This window comes from Haemaphysalis longicornis, unplaced genomic scaffold (assembly GCF_048455015.1).
Source record: "Haemaphysalis longicornis isolate Haplotype H1 unplaced genomic scaffold, Haemaphysalis longicornis Haplotype H1 scaffold_1, whole genome shotgun sequence".
Taxonomy (NCBI): domain Eukaryota; kingdom Metazoa; phylum Arthropoda; class Arachnida; order Ixodida; family Ixodidae; genus Haemaphysalis; species Haemaphysalis longicornis.
The window spans coordinates 379,154,905-379,173,547 of NW_027526203.1; the positions used below are offsets into that span (position 1 = coordinate 379,154,905).

The following is an 18,643-nucleotide window of genomic DNA, read 5'->3' on the forward strand; positions in this document are numbered from 1 at the left end:
ATAATGCGTAATCGACTGCGTCGGGTGACGCGAGTCGCGCACCTAAGCACACTCGGGTAACCGTTGACGTCTCAAGTCTCGGACCACTCCACTGCTGCGCACAGCAATAAGGAGGCGCCTTTTAATCGCGCTTGGGGACTTGTTTTCGGTACGCTATTACATTCTCCTCTTTGTCGGTTGTTGGGCTGCGATTTGCCTCATTTCGATTCCTTATCCTTCGGCAAGTTTATGTTCCGTCATTGATGAGAACTTCGCAGCTGTCAAAACGGTGTAAATTAAAAACAGTATATTTGTTTATTCTTCCAACCACAAGCTTTTTCTCTACATTACGACCTCACCGCGGGCATAATGTGCCATTATAGGCTCAGCGAGTGACCAAATTACCGGAAACCGGGCCGTTGGAGATGCTTATTATCATTTTTATGATTATGATTATGAGGTTTAACGCGGCGACGCTACGCAGATGATGAGGCGCGCCGTAGTGGAGAGCTCCGGATTAATTTTGACCACCGGGGGATCTTTGACGTGCGCCGAAATCTCGAGCACACGGGCGTTTTAACTTTTCGCCTCCATCAGAAAAGCGGCCGCTGTGGCCGGGAATGGGAACCGCGTCCTTGGGCTCAGCAACACAACGCCTTAGCCACTGAGCCACCACGGCGGAAACGCTTATGACCGGGCTTCAGAGGAAAGCGCTGCACATATGCGATGCGCTCCATTCATTAAATACTATACCAGGCTAGACAGACAAAATGTCCTCCCTTAACTAAACGTTACATACCGAGGTGGCAGAGTACATTTACAGGAGGGGGTAGATGAAAGTAATAATCCCGAGCAAATATTCACCGCATATGAAGACCATGAAAACCAAATTAGGCGAAAAAATTTTTTTTTGGTTAAAAACGTATTTCGTGGCTGGAATGGAGCTGGGTGAGGTACCGAAGCCTAGTTCTTTCAAATTAAACAAAGTTGTCTTCATGGCCCCTTTAATGGAGGCTTTTGAGGGCATGCTTGGTGTGGTGGATGAGAAGAAATGGCGAGGAGAGTGCGGAAGTACCTGGGCTCGCAAAGCACGGTCACTCAATGACCGACAAGGACGAGAAAGCTGATGACCAAATACAAAACGGAAAGGGCAAATGGGCTATCAGGGGCCGTTCAACAGAAAGTGAAGTCAGCTGACACGGTTGTGTGGGGCAGAAAAGGCGGGAACGAAAAAGTAATTGGGAGGATATGTATAAAACGCGCTAACGAGAAACCTTTTATGATAGTAACGCTGAAGGGAGTACGTTTCTTTTTGAGGCCCGAGGTGGTTTCCTAAGGAAAAGGACTTATACGAGCAATTACTCGCCATGGGATGAAGTGCATGGGTGCCACTGTGGAAAACATGCGGAAACTATCGAGTATTTACTAAAAGAACGCCAGCGTATTCATTCAGCCCGAAATTGAGTAAAATTTCTCCTTTTTGAAGCACTGGGCTCTACCATGGCCGGAAGCAGCACTGACTACAGCCTACGGTGAAGATAGACAATACGCGATTAGAGATTGGCGGACAAAAAGCAGGCTGGCACACTTAGCTTCAGTGCATAATCGAAAAGGAAGTACGAGTCGTAACTGAAAGAAGGAATGAATGAATGACTTTAATGCAGGGAGGAGGCTAAATAACTGAAAAAAAAATAGCGGAGGCAGATTAATGACTTACGAAGACGAAAAGGCGTTGCCAACACCCCGAGCCAAAGGGGCAGCCTTGAGTCGTCATCATCATCACCACCAATTGAAGCGTGCGAACGCAATTCTCGACACCCTTGCTGCAACGGAAATGAAGCGTATACCGGGGCGCATGGTTCCCAAGAACAATAGGAACTCTCAGAATGATGCCCCTACTCCAGATAATATCACATAAATTTCTGTAGGTTGGTTTCTTCTTAACGCTGCAGATCAACAATTTTCCGTGATAGCCTTAAAAGCTGGGCGAATAACGCGGACCAGCACTCGGCTTGACAAAAAGAAAAAAAAAAAAAAAAGACCTGAAAACTAACATTTCGAACAATGTGCGTCTGAAGGTTTACATTTCTCTCCCTAAAAGGGCCCTGCAACATGTTTTCAAACTTCTTTCAGCCTTTGAATAGCTTCTAGAACGTAGACAATACGCGCATGAAGTACTTGGGCTAGGTCGCCAAGAAGCCCCTGGAATGAGTACTATTACTGCTCTGAGCATAACAGATGACTTGGAGGATCGCGCAGGAGATTTTTCTCACTTTGTCGGTGTTCTTAGAAATATAAAAGTAGTTGTTTTTGTGTTTAAGTGACGACACTTAAGTAATATCCATGTTATTAAGACGGGCTTCCAGCCAAAGCAAAGCGGGGAGTGTCTGCCATGGCGAGCAAATCAAGCAATGCCACTTTGTGGTGGCGATAACTATATAGCTTTTGCTTCCAGGCACCAAAGAATGAGTGAATACGTTTATTGGCACCGCTAGAGGGTCCATTTAGTGCAGATTCTGTAGTTTCGAGTTAAATCGTGTACTGGGCCTGACATTCGAGACATTTTCGCTGCTGATCGCAGCGTTGTCGTACAACCAACGAATGAGAACTTCTCACAGTGTTGCCGCTCGAAGTATGCCATGAAAGTGGGGAATTCCATGAAGCTAGTCGCGTGCCGTAATGTCCGCAATGGCATGCCCTCTTGCAAAGATTTAGACCAAGGTAGCCCGGCTTGGCTCTAAACTGGTGGACCGTAAATTCCGATACAGGTTCACCAAAGTGAACGGACTTTTTTTACCGTCCTCACGGAAACACAAAATACTGAATAGTTAGCATCATACTTAAGAGCCAGTCCATGGACCATATAGTCCGCAAATGGCAGTCAAAGAGCGAAAGTTGGATGTGTACTTTTTAAAGGATTAAATAGGATTCAATTATTTAAATACGATTAAATTATTGGGCGATATTATGGGTGTTGCAACAACACTACGGTGAGTAGCCTCTCTTGTGCGACGAACCCCGTGCCGTGTGCTTGATTAAGCTTTCGGCCTTTGAGAACAATATTTTCGATTGCTACGTGATGATATTTTACGAAGCAGTGAGGTTTCAATTACTTCTGCATCCCTGCTTGCTCGAGGTGTGCGGACGTTACAAATGGTTTCCTTTTTTTTTGATCGTCGCGTGTCCCAGCGCGGTACATCAGGCAGGGAGCGCAATTGTACAGGCGATTGCGTCTCGATTACGGCTGGCCGTGGCCCGAGGCCCTGGCGCGCGGTTTCTCCCAGCCACCGCTGAGTTATAGCGAAGGAGGAATGAGGAAAAATGCCCACTTCCTGCAAAGAAAACAGATATCCACATTTCGCGACACAAAAGAAAAAACAGGCGAAGGAAAACTCAGCCCGGTGGCGGCGATGTGTTTGAGGAAAAACGACGGTCGATAATTGCGAGTGTCTGGCGACCAACTCCTGCCGCTCGGCCACGTGCTCACTGAGTTGAGAGAAGCATGTGCGCGTAGTATACGTGACCGCGTACCTGACCGAGCATTCGCGAGGGCGAGGGCCGCGTATCACGCTGTACATTCAGGGCTTTGTCGTGTCGCAGCAGTTCGTTTTCTCAAGTCGCTTCTGCAAAAATCTGGAGCATGTTGTAAAACACAAGCCGAAATTTGAAATTTCGCGAATTTAAGGCTCCAAAGCTTCGCGCCGTGTAATATCCTGGAGGGCTTCGGATTAATTTCGATCACCTGGGGATCTTAAACGCGCGCCGAAATCTCGACACACGGGCGTTCTACTTTAAAAACGTACGGGTTCGAGCTGGTTGGTGCTCCAAAATAAACGAAGGTTAAGCGCAAAAACAAAATGAATAAAACGATTTGCCTGAAACGTCCTTTGTCGCTTTTCTTACTTTTTATTCTCGCGCCTAAGTTTTGTTTATTTGCTTAAATTTACCTCGCAATGGTTGTTCTTACTGAGCAATAACTACAAAACTAAAACTGCAGCATAACTGAAATAAAGTTTGTTAAATAATACCCTTCGTGGCGCCACGACTCTACGACTAAAGGGTAGCAACTACGGTTATTAGCACTTTGAATTTCTCGCCGAAAATATTTTGACGCACCACAAATCAGAGTGACTTAAGACGGCAATTTGGTCTAGTTGGTCAGATAATGGATGGCAGCCTACCATTGTCCCTGAAGAAGAAAGTGTATGATAACTGTATCTTACCGGTACTCAGCTACGGGGTAGAAACTTAGACGCCCACTAAGAGGGCTCAACTTATACTGAGGCCGACTCAGCGCGCAATGGAACGGAAGATGATAGGTGTAACATTACGGGACAAGAAGAGAACGGAGTGGGTCAGGGAACAAACGCGTGGTAGGGATATATTAGTAGAAATTAAGAAGAAATGGACGTGGGCAGGGCATGTAAGGCGAAGGCAAGATAACCGTTGGTCATTAAGGGTAACAGAGTGGATCCCTAGAAAGGCAAGCGTGGCAGGGGGCGGCAGAAAGTTAGATGGACAGATGAGATCAAGGCGTTTGCGGGGATTAATTGGTCGCAGTTAGCACAGGACCGGGATAATTGGAGATTAATGGGAGAGGCCTTTGCCCAGCAGTGGGCGTAGATAGGCTGCTGCTGCTGCTGCTGCTGCTGCTGCTACTGCTGCTGCTGCTGATGATGATGATGAGGAGGAGGATGAGGAGGAGGATGAGGAGGAGGAGGAGGATGGTGCGTATGTTGTAAATTGTATTTGAACTTCGCGATGAACTGCCACGTGGTTAGAAAGAGCCGCGCAAGGAAGACGAGGATGAAGAGGCTGTACGTGCAGCACGGAGCGCGAGCTGTTTTTTGCTTCGTCTTCGAAAAAAGAACACGACGACGCTTGCTGCGATGGATGCCGGGTTTTGCGTCTCTTTTCTTCGGCGCCACTAAAAACCGAAGCGCGGTTTTCCCACAGCGTATTCAATGGGACAAGTAAAGACGCCTGCCTTCCTTCTCTCCCTTGGTATGTTTTCGCAGGCCGCGAAATAAACCACCAGTTGCTAGTCGGTGCCATGTGTTGTCTTTCCTTGACCCGTTTGTCAGTGATATTTTGATTTCCAGCGAATCGAAGCAGTGCTGTTCTTTTTTGGATGCCTGGCTGTAATCAGTTGCCGGTTGTAACGCTTTCTGCTGCACCACGTTACATAACGTTGAAATGTGGAAGTCACACGAGAGGCAAGTCATTACGATGCGAGAACGCAGGCGCAGGATGATAAGTGTAAGCAACCCCAAACGACACCTACATCTTTTGTTACCTCGCGTGTAACTATCCAACCACCTAACACAAATGTAACTCCAGCTGCTCTCTCAGAAAAGTGCAATAAGGCGGTATGTATTGAGAGGCATACGTCACGTGAATCTCTGCCATGACCCAACTGGCTAGCTAGGCCTGTAACTTCAACATCTTTCCCAAGCTAAAGTAAAGCCTAGTACAGTCAGAATTGTCGCCATGCAAGCGGAATGCTGCTCTTTAACAGGAGTAGAAGAGAGCCAGTTGATGTATTGCTAACACGGCAAAATGCTGCGTAAAAAGAACCATAAAATAAATAATGTTGCACTCAATAGTATGAAATTACACAGAACGCTACCAAGTGGCATGTAGAAAAGAAACCACCAGGTATAAACAGCCAATAAATAAACATGGCAATTAAAAGAAACATAATAAGCAAAAACAATTGCAGTTCAGTCTGCCAACACATTGTTCGTTCGTTATCCATTTTCAAGCCTAATTCTTAACTCAGTCGTCTCAGAGCGTCCACACACGCACAGAGATTTGAACATGGGCTGTGTCATGACAAATCGTTTCACGTCTATACGCTCAAGAATATTCCAATTCAGCATTAAGATTAGGGGAAGAAAGAGTTGTATTAAAAAGTAATGTCCATTGCTAGCGATCCGCCCTGTTTAGTACTTAAAAATTTCTGTGGCAGAATTTGAATACAGGAATAAATAAATCGGACAATAACATTCAATATCAATCAAAACATTTAATGAATCGAGAAATCTAAGGGGAAAGATTGGCCGCATATCTGCTCAGTTCGCTGCAAATGTCGTCGAAAGGCGGCAGTCTTCTCCCTCCTCTTCCACATAAATGCCTATCTCCTCTCCTCCGCTCACCCATCATGCTCTCCCCATCTCTTCCGATCCTCCCACGATACGCACGGAGGAGGTTTGCTAAAGTCAATTCAGTTTTCCCGCGTTCCACTGCTCGCTACACCTACTGGATCATCTTGTTACTGTTGAACTTCGATCCGCCGCGATGGCTCAGTGACTAAGGCTTTCTGCTGCAGAGCCCCAGGACGCGAGTTCGATTCCCGGCCGCGGCGGCCGCTTTTCTGATGGAAGCGAAAAGCGAGAACGCCCGTGCGTTCGAGATTTCAGCGCATGTTAAAGTCTCCAGGCGGTCAAAATTAATCCGGAGCCCTCCACTACGACGCGCCTCATCGCCTGTGAAGCGTCGGTGCGTTAAACCTCATAATCTTGAACTTGGAACACTGCCATGAAGTCCGGGCTCGCGCGATCTCCTTTTGGATTTTGTGAGTCAAAATATCTTTTCCAACAATCATTTTTTTCAGGAGCGAGAGAGAGAGAGAGAGAGAGAGAGAGAGAGAGAGAGAGAGAGAGAGAGAGAGAGAGAGAGGGGGAGGGAGGGGGGAGAGAGAGGGAGGGAGAGAGGGAGAGGGAGGGAGAGGGAGGGAGAAAGAGGGAGGGAGGGGGAGAAAGAGAGGGAGGGAGAGAGGGAGAGGGAGAGAGAGAGTTTAACCATCACGTCACCGGTAATTATGACTCTCGATCATCTTCTGCATTGACGCAACCACGATTAATCTCCTGGCGGAATAAGGCGGATCTCATTTACCTATTCAAAATTATTCACGGCTCAGTGTCTTGTGTAGGGCTGCTACAACATGTTCGACCCTATGTGCCGCGGATGTTGACCAGGAAACACGATACTTTTCGCAACCTGAAATGTCTGCGTGGCTTGCGCAGTCTGTTCCGAAAGCAGTGTTTGTACAACTGGTACTTTGAATATCTAGATATATTCAATAATTCCCCGACTCTCTTTTGCAAGAATGTCCGTGAGATTGAAATGCCATAACTTTACACTTTTTCAGCCTTGTCTTCATGATGTACGGCTGACTTTTATGCTGACATTTCGGCGGGAAGGTTGAGCAACACAAACATTTTTCCTTCTTTCTTACTGCTTTCTTATTTTCTCGTATCTTTCCACGTATACATTCCTTCTATACTGTTTATCTATAGTGGAAGCCATCTTAGATCACTCCGTTTTTGTACGGCTTACATTATTCCATCTGCATATTTCTCTTACCAGTGTGGGTGCATGCGCAATAACCATTTGCACGCATTGCCATATTGTTATAGGCACTAGAATATATATATATATATATATATATATATATATATATATATATATATATATATATATATATATATATTCGGAAAGACAGGTCGGCTGTCTACAACGCCAAAGGAGGCATAGGGGTGTTGTTGGGCTCTTTTTTTTACTACGGTTAGTGAAGTCAACATTTTTTTAACATAGTTAAGAAAGAAAGAAAGAAAAACACGCACCCAGAGTAGGGACTGAACCCACGCCTTTCGATTTGATCTCGAATGCCTTACCGATTCGGCAATCTGGGCGACTGTGTTTTCCTTCACTTTCTGGGGTATTTGTATTTACTAGAACTGTATCTGACGCTTGAGGGTGGTAGCCAGCGCCACTCTGACTACACGGAGAGAAGGGGACCTCCTTTTCAACCCCCGGGCGTGACTCGAACGTCTACAGCCTGTCAGGAGCGGGTAACTGGCGGGAAACCCTCTTATGCTACCTTGGCATCAAGGCTGCCAGAACTGAGACCTTTCTTTCTTTCTTAAGTATATTAAAAAAAATGTTGACTTCACTAACCGTATTAACAACACCCCTATGCCTCCTTTGGCGTTGTAGATTGCCGACCTGTCTTTTTGTTATTTCCCCAACGAGCCCCTCATATCCTAACTATATATATATATATATATATATATATATTCGTTCAGTGTAACCAATGGTATTTTCTTTTTTTGGTGTGTGTGAGATGTGCACATCTTGCAGCACAAAGGCTCGCCGGCTGTTCCCGGGCACGCTAAGAAACATTGATTGATTGATTATTATTATTATCATCCTCATCATGTTCGTCACCGCATTCATCTGTCATAGCGAGCAACGCAGCTTTGCTGGGCTTACATCACCATTCACATAAAAGATCGTCCGGTATCTTTCTATATTTTCTAAGATGGATCTACAGTTTAATTACCTATAAGGCGTAAAATGGCTTTTCCATCTCTTTAGTAATCTGTTATTGCCCAGCCCTTTCTACGTGGAAAGTAGGGACGACAAAAACTGGCGCAAATTTATTGTGATCAATCAGCGATGGTCCCGGCGAAGCTGACCGCAATAAGCGAGGGGTTCAGACAGTTCGGTGAGCAGGTCACATAAAAAAATTGGTTCCAATCCACGCTGTGAAGGTGGTTGGAAAGCAAAGCTTTAAACGACAACCGCAACAATTCCACGTGCGACGTCACTTTAATTCACTCACGTGGCTCTAGAAAGAGTGAAACCAGGGATTCTGCCAGCCGTTATCTGGGATTCGCGGGGGCGCCATCCCGAACGCAACAACGTCGGCCACGGCCGGGCTCGAGGGATGGATGCCGCCACTGTAGCCCGGCCGTGCGTCGGCAGAATGAAAACCGAGAGGAGCGTCTTTCGAAGGGTAAGGCAGCAAAACCTAGCCATCCTGATGTGCTAGCTCGGGCCACACCACCGCGCGACATAAGCGCGGACACCAAAACAATCCGGCCTGTGAGCTTAGTGATTCCCATTTATACAGATTTAAACTAAATAGTTTCGTAAGTTTGAGAATTACGAGAAAGCTGACGGAACTTTTATAATCGCTAATTATCAGAACCAGTTGCTCCATTCGTCTTTTGTAATACCTCTTAAAACACAACCAAATTGGTATTCAGCAATTTAGAAAATGCAGTCCCATTCGTGACAAGCAGTGCGCAAAAGGTGGCGTTTCTCTAGTGGCCAGATGTCTGTAAGGGGTCTCTACATTTTTCCCGGCCTGAAAACCAATCCTTGACGTATCTTTGCCGTACGACCACTTAATTCCGTCGGATCCGGGTTACCCGGGAGGTGCTGTCGAACATGTTAATCAAGCCATGCGAAGTAAGCGCGCAATGAACGCGAAGCTGCGCCAAAATGGGCACAATACCGTCGCTAAAGCAGACGACAAAGCCGACGGAAGGGTCCCGCCGACGCGCCCGCTGGGGTGAGCACGGGAAACGCGGGGTAATAGAGCCCTATCGCCGCGCCATCACACTGTGCTCCGTGAGTGAAAAGCGCCCTCCGCCTTTCCAGCCGCGTTGGGAGTTTCTTGTCCCGCGCGCCACGAAAAAACTGTTGGCTGGTAGAGGTAGAAATCTTTGCTTTAAAAAGGCAGTGGCTGCCATCTCGCTCCCTAGTGACGGCATTGCTGCTGCCTAAAACAGGACTGGAGTGCGCGTCTAGCCGCTTCTCTATCTTCCTCTTTGCCTGTCCTTGCTTTTATCCAGCAAACCGGACCCTTTACCTGGTCAACCTCCCGGCCTTTCCGTCCTACTTTCTCCCCCTTCGTGCCCTCGAGGACAGTTGTCCCAACCCCTGTCCACGAGGGGGACAATGCCACGTCACACGCTTCCACTAATGTCAGCAGTGGATTGAGGGGGAGGAGGCGGACGGCTATCGGGCTGTCTCGGCTTTTATTTCTGCCTAATGCATAACGATCACGATCAGGACGCGAATGATTTCGACGAATGTATCGCTAACGACTTCGTTGTAAAAATATATAAGATCCGACGCATGTTGTAAGGCGGGATTGACGCATGAACGTGGTCCTGTGGCGCAGCACTTAAGAGTTTTCGCGACTCGTAGAGTACGTACGACCCCATTCCTTGCTGACGAGAGGAGAAAAATTACCTTTGTAGCTTCGAGTTTTATTTCACAACACCGATGACGGACGCGAAGCATTCCGGCTGAGGTACCATTAACAGAATTGCCTTACAGGAAAAAAGCAGTCAAGCCTAAATGACTTCGTTCATCGCGGCCGAAATGCGGTGCATTTATTTATATATTTGTAAGCGCGTCGTCCAGTGTATTTCTTTTCTTGGTCAACGTCTTTCCGCGCCTGTTTTCAAGATGACAATATATCCACGTATGGGGCGGCACCATTCGGGAGAGGTGCACCCACCGACAATACATGCGGTGCATTTTTTTTTCGGATACACCTTCCTTCAAGTCAACCGCGACTATATTCATGCGTAATTACTCAAGTTGTTGTTGCTGGACGCATGCATACTTCCATCGGATGAACCGGATAGCGAGGCTGGCTGTATGTGAATTATTTATCGGTGTTGGGGGTATTCTGCTGGTAATGCTCAAACCGCAAACAAATACACCGCGTTACGGGCATATTAGAACGCAGTCATTTGGCTTTGACGGCTTTGTTTTACCTAATGCGGATTTTTATTGCATTACTATTCTAATAAATATCACTATTGGTAATTTGACTAAGAGGTTACAGATTTCGTCACCTCAAAACTAGTGTGCAGTTGTGTTTTTTTCTATTCAATTTCTTTTTCCATTTCGCTACATACCGTATTTTTGCGATTCTAATCCCCCCCCCCCTCCTTCCCGATTCTACGCATCCTCCCCTACCTTCGGGGGAAAAAAATGAAAGAAAGTTTGCATGCGAATCTAATCACCCCCTTTTCTAAGCAGCCATCGCAAGGTGGATTTTGGACGCGTGGAAGCGGGCCCGATTCGATGTTGGGGCCAAAATGGAACAAAAGACGACCGGCCGGGGGATGCTGAGAGCGGCGGCACAAGCGGCAAACGAACTCGAATGGTAGTGAGGGTGACTAAGTGTCAGACGAAAGCGACGGGTTCACTGTCTGTGCCTATTGTTCTTTTGAATGTTTGCCAGATAAAACATAATCTTTTGCGCCTGTCTCCTCGAGATACGGCCGTATCTCCATCGAGATTGTGGCCTTATCTCCTCGAGATACGGCCACAAAGTGGCAGGGGGGGGATTAATTTAGGTTTTTTTAGCCTAAGCACCCCCCTCACTTTGGGCATCGCGATCGTGGAAAAAAGGGGGTGCTTACAATCGAGTAACCACGGTATGTTTCACACTGGTGCCAATACATTGACGCAAGGTACTCTCGCCTTGGTTTCCTTCGCCTTCTTCGTTAAATCGTCGTACAGCCAATTATTAATTCGGTACATTGTAGACACACTAATGAGGTCTGTCTCAATCGACAAAGCATCGAACTAACGTTCGTGACGGCCGCCTTAATTTTACTCCCACCAGCGCCAGCGAACTTCTGTGGTGGCTCTGTTTAGCTCGAATTATACTGTCTTCTACCAAACAGAAAGCTCACGTCTGCCAGTTTAGTTCAGTCGGAATATCGTCCAAATGCCATTCATGCATCCCAGGTTAGTGTCCAGAACTGACACATTTTTTAAGTGACATTTTACACCCCGAGCAATAAACCTTAAGTCGGCTTCACAACAGTGCTCTAGAGCGACAGATCAGTGTGACCAAATACGCGAATCGAGCCTTGTGCTGTTATCCCAGCGCACGTTTTATTTTTTTATTCGAATTATATGCTGGGCCCATGGGCGTCGGCAGGATGTTGTCTTGAGGTGGGCAAACCTGTTGTATGGGGGGGAGATGGAGAGGGCGGAGGGAGGGACAATTGTGCTGGGGTGGCTTCGGGGGGGAGGGGGGGGGGGGTAAGTGCCCCTTTTGCACCCCCCGGCCGACGCCCATGGCTGGGCTTTGTCAATCGCTAAATTCGTACATTTGGTCACGCTGCTTTGTCGCTCCGGAGCTTTGGGGTGGAGACGGCTTGCGGCTATTTCCTAGAGCAATTTTCTTGAATTAAACTATCAATACGCCCCAATGGCCCGGTTGGTAGCGAAGTAGTCGGCCAGGCTTGAGACCTGGTTTCAGTTCATGTGACTGACTACTACCTCCTCGGAAAATTTTGGTTTCCTTCAGTCACTCATAGAGGCCCCATGCACAACGAAGAAAAATGCTGTAGAATTGTGCGTGTTACAGACCGAAAACACAGGCAAACAGGCCCGTTCAACTCGTCGGGACGACAAAGCCGTTTCACCAGCAGTGGGGCAAATTAGTGTGCCACACCCACCAGTCGCGGCTGCGATGTCGTGGGCCCCAAGTGTGCCGACATGAGAAAAAAATTCCGCCGGGAATCGGGCTCCGTTAGCGGCTTGATTTGGCTTGCGCTCGTGCCAGACTGAAAAGCAGAGGTTTATATTTATTCTTCAAACAGCCGCAAAGGCCAGATATCGAAACTACGAAGGAACCTGTCGAACTGCGTATACAGTATGTAATCCGCATTAAAAATTAGAGGGTTCGGAGTATATAAATAACCAATCGCAAAAAGACGTTTGCTACCGCCAGTCTTGTTTGATGAAGCAAGATAGCATGAGTTTGGGTTCACGAGCTTCAACCTTCCTCGAGGGCCTATCGTACAAAACGAAGGGGGAGTGACCAAGTAGAATATGGTGTACAGAGGGAACGACCGTATACCCATGGGTATACCCATAACGCCGGAGTGGGACGTCGCCACTACCAGAAGCGTGACTCATGCGGGCATGGGCAGCACCCTGCAGTTTCGCTCTTTAAAATTAGATGTCAACTGGCGGAGTGGACTGGATTTGTGTGGTTTAAACCCCCGTTGTTTCGCGCTGTCGGTTCGAGCCGAGAGAATGCGACAATTTTAATTTGGTTCGGTAAAAAAACAATCTCACTTGTATTTCGATAGGATGAACGCTGTTATTCACGGGAATCTACATCCGCTTTGCCTCAAATACGCATGAGGTTTCTTTCCCCTAAACACTGTTGACAAATATGAGCTGTACTTTCATGGCTGGTAGCACGGAAAGACCAGGTATTTATGCTTCCTGTCCATGCTTTTTGTTATGGGAGAAATGTTTTCTTCGGTGGTGCCCCGTTTCCCGGGAATTGAAAACGGTTTAAACAAAGCGACGCCGAAAAATCGGCTCTACGACACCTTCCACGGTTCGACAAGATGTGGTTCGCATATAAAAACGTCCCTAACAAGGTTGCTGAATTTCGATTGAAATATATCTTAGGGTATACCTAGGCGACTGCTGCCGCAGAAATATTCATACTTTTTCCGTGTCGCTGATGAGCTGCCCCCGAGAGTTCTCTAAGCGAGCGCTGCTCTTCGGAGTTCACCCTTCGAGCAAGCCCATAGACAAATTAGGCGGCTTTTCGTTTTACATGCTCATATATGTATATATATATATATATATATATATATATATATATATATATATATATATATATATATATATATATATATATATATATATATATATATATAAATCTAGAGAAAGATAAACTCACAAAGCGCGCAGAAATAGTAAAAGAGTCGGATACACAGCAAGAACTATAACAAACAAGGTTTACTTACGTAGCGGCAACGGGACTTGCCTTCATCAGAGTAAAGTTACATGATTTTGCAGCAAAATCATGTAACTTATCATATATATATATATATATATATATATATATATATATATATATATATATATTTTTTTTTTTTTTTTCCCCACCATTTGCGTTTGGGTAAGCGGGAAACAAAGCCTACGCATTAAAAGACGCTATCTGGCGCTGGAAAGACGCCGCAACCATGGTATCTATATATTTTGGCGCCCGGTAGAAAATTCCGTCCCAAATCTTGTACCACGGAGCTCTCTGCATGAAGGCTTGGAACATACCTTGTGCACAGGTTATGTGCCTTTTCGACCTTGCCATGCAATGTACCTATGCGTGTTATTGACTCCTTGATACCTTCATACACGTTCTTTAGCATCCCAACAAATTCTGCATCAGTACGCTCTTGATTTCCACCTATATAGCTTGTCAAGTCGAAGGCATGGACATGTAATGCGGCAACCTTCAATCCCTGTTCCTAGGCTTGCTCATCTTTCCGCAAAAGGGTTTACGAGGATCAATGAACTATCCGTTTTACCGATGATTATTCTGAAATATATCGGTCATGCGCACGAAACGCGAACGTCGCAAGGCTGCGCGCGGCCGCTGAAGCTACAGCATCAGGTGAACGATGTGCAGCTATAGTGGAGAGCTCACGTGCACGCACTCTTGCGGCTCCCATTTGAGGTCCTGCCATTATGAATGGTTGATGCAGCTTCTGCAGAGTGCGCGCAAAGTGACAGAGCGCCTGGCTCGGGCTATCGTGCAAGCAGAGACAAACCAACGCCCAGCAGCATTGGGCTGCAGGCACGCAGCTTAACAACAATCATTTAGCCTTGGCGTGTACGCCTGGCGATAATCCTGTTTTGCAGTTGGCAAAGGAATGCAACAAAAAAGGATACTTAATGTGTGCTAAAGCCGCTGGACACAGGCTGGACTATCTTCATAGACTATCTTCATGGACTAGCACATGTTGCAAAAATAAAGGCCTTAAACCGCAGAACGTCAAGTTATAGTTGAAAGCCTTGTCTGACATCACTATAATAAACCATTTCCAAACATTTTGGCCGCTCCCCCTGCAAAATGAAAAGTGATTTGAATACGCCTTGAAGCGTGGTCCAATACATAGTTTGAAGCAAGCTTCATACGCATGTCAAAATTCCGCCCAGTAAAAACTCAAAGCTCGTGTCCCTATGAAAACAAACCAAAATACCTTAGGCTGAAAGCGACATTTGGACAATAGTCAACATGCTATTAGTGGATATTTTCAAGCTCCTTTCTCGCAAACAAGTCATAATCTGTGCTTGAACTTTCCCCCACCAACAGTACGATAAAACAGTCATTGCGCTTCCAAACAGAGCAGCAAGAATTCAAGCTGAATGAGCCCACAGGACAGAAGTTTAAAGTTCAGATGTGACTTACCAACAACACAAAAATGTAGCTCGTGAATCCTTTGAGAGTGAACAAGGTCCCAGGCTGGCTGAGCAATGAGTCCCGCGGCTTGTGAATCTGCCTGCAGAGCAGATGGATCGATGAGGCAGATTTGGACAAGCTCTGCACGACAGCCGCTTCCTTGAAGCAAGTTGGAAGTTCCTCGGTGGACACTGTTTTGCACACGTTTCCTCGATTACGAACGGTTGTCATGGTTCCTCGTTTCATTAAATTCAGAATTTGGCCGGGAATGAACCAGATGGGGCTCTGAAAGGGCGAAGGTAAGCCGTATGCGACAAGATGCGCCGCTCAATGCGTCGCTGATCGTCAAACAAGGCTTCTTGCTGGCCAATCTTCAATGAGACGGGTGGTACAGCACTGAAAAGTACACGACCTCTGCGGTCCCTCGTGTCAGGAGATGACAATACTTGACGCTCGCACCAAAGTGGCTGATTCCCTATGTTCTGCGCCTTTCATTTGAATAAACTTCTAAGCGCCACGAACAACTGCTACCAGTCTGTCCGATGATGCAGCAGCTGTGCCGACGCTGACCGCTGTGCCACCGTCGAAGTGGTGAACTACGAGACCTCGCCCGTTGGTTGGCAGCGTTGTTAGTTTCGTTAGGCTTGCTTGCTGCAGCCGTCAGCGCGACAGACGAGCGTCGAGGGCGGTCTCCTGTCGGCGCTGACTCTCCGGCGCTACTGGCAGCATCCCCGCCAGATTCGCGTTTCTCGGCAGATAGGCCGGCCCTTTGTTGTTTATGCAAGGTTAATTGCGCCGGTGCAGACGACCGTTTTCCTTTCTTTCCCTCTGGACGGGCGGTCAGTTCGATCCGGCAGCCTTGACTTTGAATTGCGCTAAGCACTTCCTTGGCGCGCCTTATGGGACGTCGCGCGGCCGGCCCCGCGGCGGCCGTTGTTTCGCGTCCGCGTGTTCACTGGCCACGCGCCATCGCTGCTGCGGCGCCGACGCCGGCGCTTCCTCGTTAGCGGCCACTCATAAAAGTACGATCCGGGTCCACCTCCACTGGGGTTCCCCTTCACCCTCCCTGGCCGACAGCTGCGGTCGAGGAGCGGAGAAAATGCCCCGTACGAGGAATCACGGCGGTGGCCAGGATCGTCGCGGAAATACGACGTGCGCATTGGCCATAGACAAGTCGAAAGGAGCGCCTTGAGTCCTAATTTGTTTTTCCACCGCGCCGATGGCGTAAACTACAAGGAAGTATCAAGCGGGGGTGTCATTAGCACAAGTAGTACTCGACACGACTGTTGATTTTATATCAGTTGTGACCGTCACGGACTGGCTTATTCATGGGCTCTTCCCGCCACCATCCATGCATCTCCGTGTGTAGCAGAGAAGAAGGCTAGGTGCTGGTATTTGCTCTTCCGCTTGAGGACATTAATCCTCAAGGTGACAGAGAACAAATTATGAGTATGTGGTAATAAACACAAGCCCGGAGGTTTTAATCAACCACCTTATATGTACCTCTAAAAGCATGCACCGAGTTGCCGGGCGAATAGCTTAGTTATATACTGCGTCCATGAACTAAGACAATATTCGTGTTAGTCTTTTCGCGTACTATTTATTTTAACAGCGGAGCTGTTGTTACTGGCCGTAAGTTGGGTGTCGCAGAGATAAATTTCAAGAAGATGCCGAGCGCTCGTGACCGCGTGCCTCCAGGCGACCGCCGAGCATCTCCGGCACGCGTAGGGGCTTTAGAAAAAAATTGGCCGCGTATCTGCTCCTTTCATTGCAAATGTCGTCAAAAGACGATAGTCTTTGTAGACATTTGCCAAGGAAATGCACCCCTTTGCTTTCCCGCTTACCTCTCATGCTGTTCCTGTACCCTCGCGCTCATAGGTTTGCGCAAGGCGATTTGAATTTACCGCGTTCCACTGCTACAGGCCGGGTTCCTCGATGCCAGCGCTGCAGTACGGCGGAGACGCGCGTGAAGGTAGGCGGCCGACTAGAAGGTTTATAGAGCCGCGTGGCCGTGCTCCACGTGCGTTCCAAGCAGAACGTGGAACCTAGCTAGTGGAACCTTTCGTTTCTGTTGCCGCGTGATTTTTCATATGCCGCCAGGAGGCGGCGGTTTTCTCCAGTAGATGTAGAATATCATTTTCTATAGAAAAACCAAGCATCCATAAATTTTTTGATAAAGGAACACTGTAAATATCCCTTGTGTACTAATTTCTTGTCTTATATTTGCGTAATATCTTGTTCTTGTTCAACAAATGCAGAGCATTTAATGCAGAGCATTTCAGTAACTCACGATGTCACCCGCGTTGACGTCCGTCGTAGTCCGCACCGTCGTTGTCCGCACCCCTCCCCCTACACTATATAAAAAAAATACTATCCGGCGCCTGGTTTCGATCCCTCGACCCTGCGAACGGAACGCAATGTACATGGTGCTCTACCCACTGCGCCACAAAGCCGACACAGAATGGGAGGCTACGAACGCGCCTTATATCCTTGACTCATTCAAAATACGTCAAGAAGCTGCTGATACAATGCATTCACTACAACCAACTCCCCAAACACTAAACGTTAACGCAATACACCCACCCCCTATGCGACGCATTTACTCGAGTCCCCCTCGCGGGGAGATGGGCCCAATTTCTTTTATATAGTGTAGGGGGAGGGGTGCGGACAACGACGGTTCGGACTACGACGGACGTCAACGCGGGTGACATCGTGAGTTACTGAAATGCTCTGCATTTAAAAAAAAAAAAAGTTGGAGACATGGCTGCGAGTGTGTCAATCCTTCCCGAGACGATTTGCAGATCCCGCCAGCGCTGCATGTCTCGAGTTGATGACGAAGAGCTGGTGGAAGTCTACAATGCTGAGGATGAATTTGCGCCCACCACTCGCCGAGGAGAGGACGACTTTTAAATGCAGAGCATTTCAGTAACTCACGATGTCACCCGCGTTGTCCCGTCGTAGTCCGCACCGTCGTTGTCCGCACCCCTCCCCCTACACTATATAAAAGAAAATACTATCCGGCGCCAGGTTTCGATCCCTCGACCCTGCGGGCGGAACGCAATGTACATGGTGCTCTACCCACTGCGCCACAGAGCCGACACAGAATGGGACGCTATGAACGCGCCTTATATCGTTGACTCATTCAAATTACTGCTGACGAGCGCTCTCTCGTCAGCAGTTGCCACAAGTGCAACAACATTAACGTAACGCAAACTACTTAACGTCGTGCGCCCCCGGAAATGAACTGCATTTGATCGTGCCCCTCGCGAGGGGGATGGTTGATGCTACCTCTTGCAAGACCGAGTGCAACCGCCGAGAACAAGGTCCCACGAGCGGCGCGTTTCGATGCATATGACGACGATTACTGGCACCGCAACTACGCAAGTAAACAATGACAGTGAAACTGAACCATGTGTCCGGCAATGCTCACCTACAGCAGCTTCGCCATTCAAGCCTTGCGCGTGAGTGCAAGCTTCCCTGAATTTTTTTACCACAGATTTAGTTCGACTAATTTTCCACATGTTATCTGGATAAACTTGATGCCGCTATAATTTTGTACAAATGCTTATTTATTAGCCGTATATCTCCAGAGAAATCCATCAAGGCACAAGGTTGTGGCATTATGCT

At 47.5% G+C, this 18,643-nt stretch overlaps 1 protein-coding gene across 2 annotated transcripts in view; it reads right to left on the reverse strand.

The window, feature by feature from the left end:
* Positions 1–15,995, reverse strand: part of LOC144155161 (diacylglycerol O-acyltransferase 1-like) — a 56,022-nt gene extending 40,027 nt beyond the window's left edge. Inside the window, exon 1 of one of the 2 annotated variants that reach the window (XM_077686441.1) lies at positions 15,026–15,995. In XM_077686441.1, coding sequence (XP_077542567.1) covers positions 15,026–15,262 — 237 coding nt within the window. In that variant the 5' untranslated portion in view covers positions 15,263–15,995. Of the gene's footprint in view, positions 1–12,266; positions 12,324–15,025 lie in introns of those variants that run through there. The other variant, XM_077686442.1, reaches the window with a different exon arrangement.
* Positions 15,996–18,643: the final 2,648 nt, after the last annotated feature.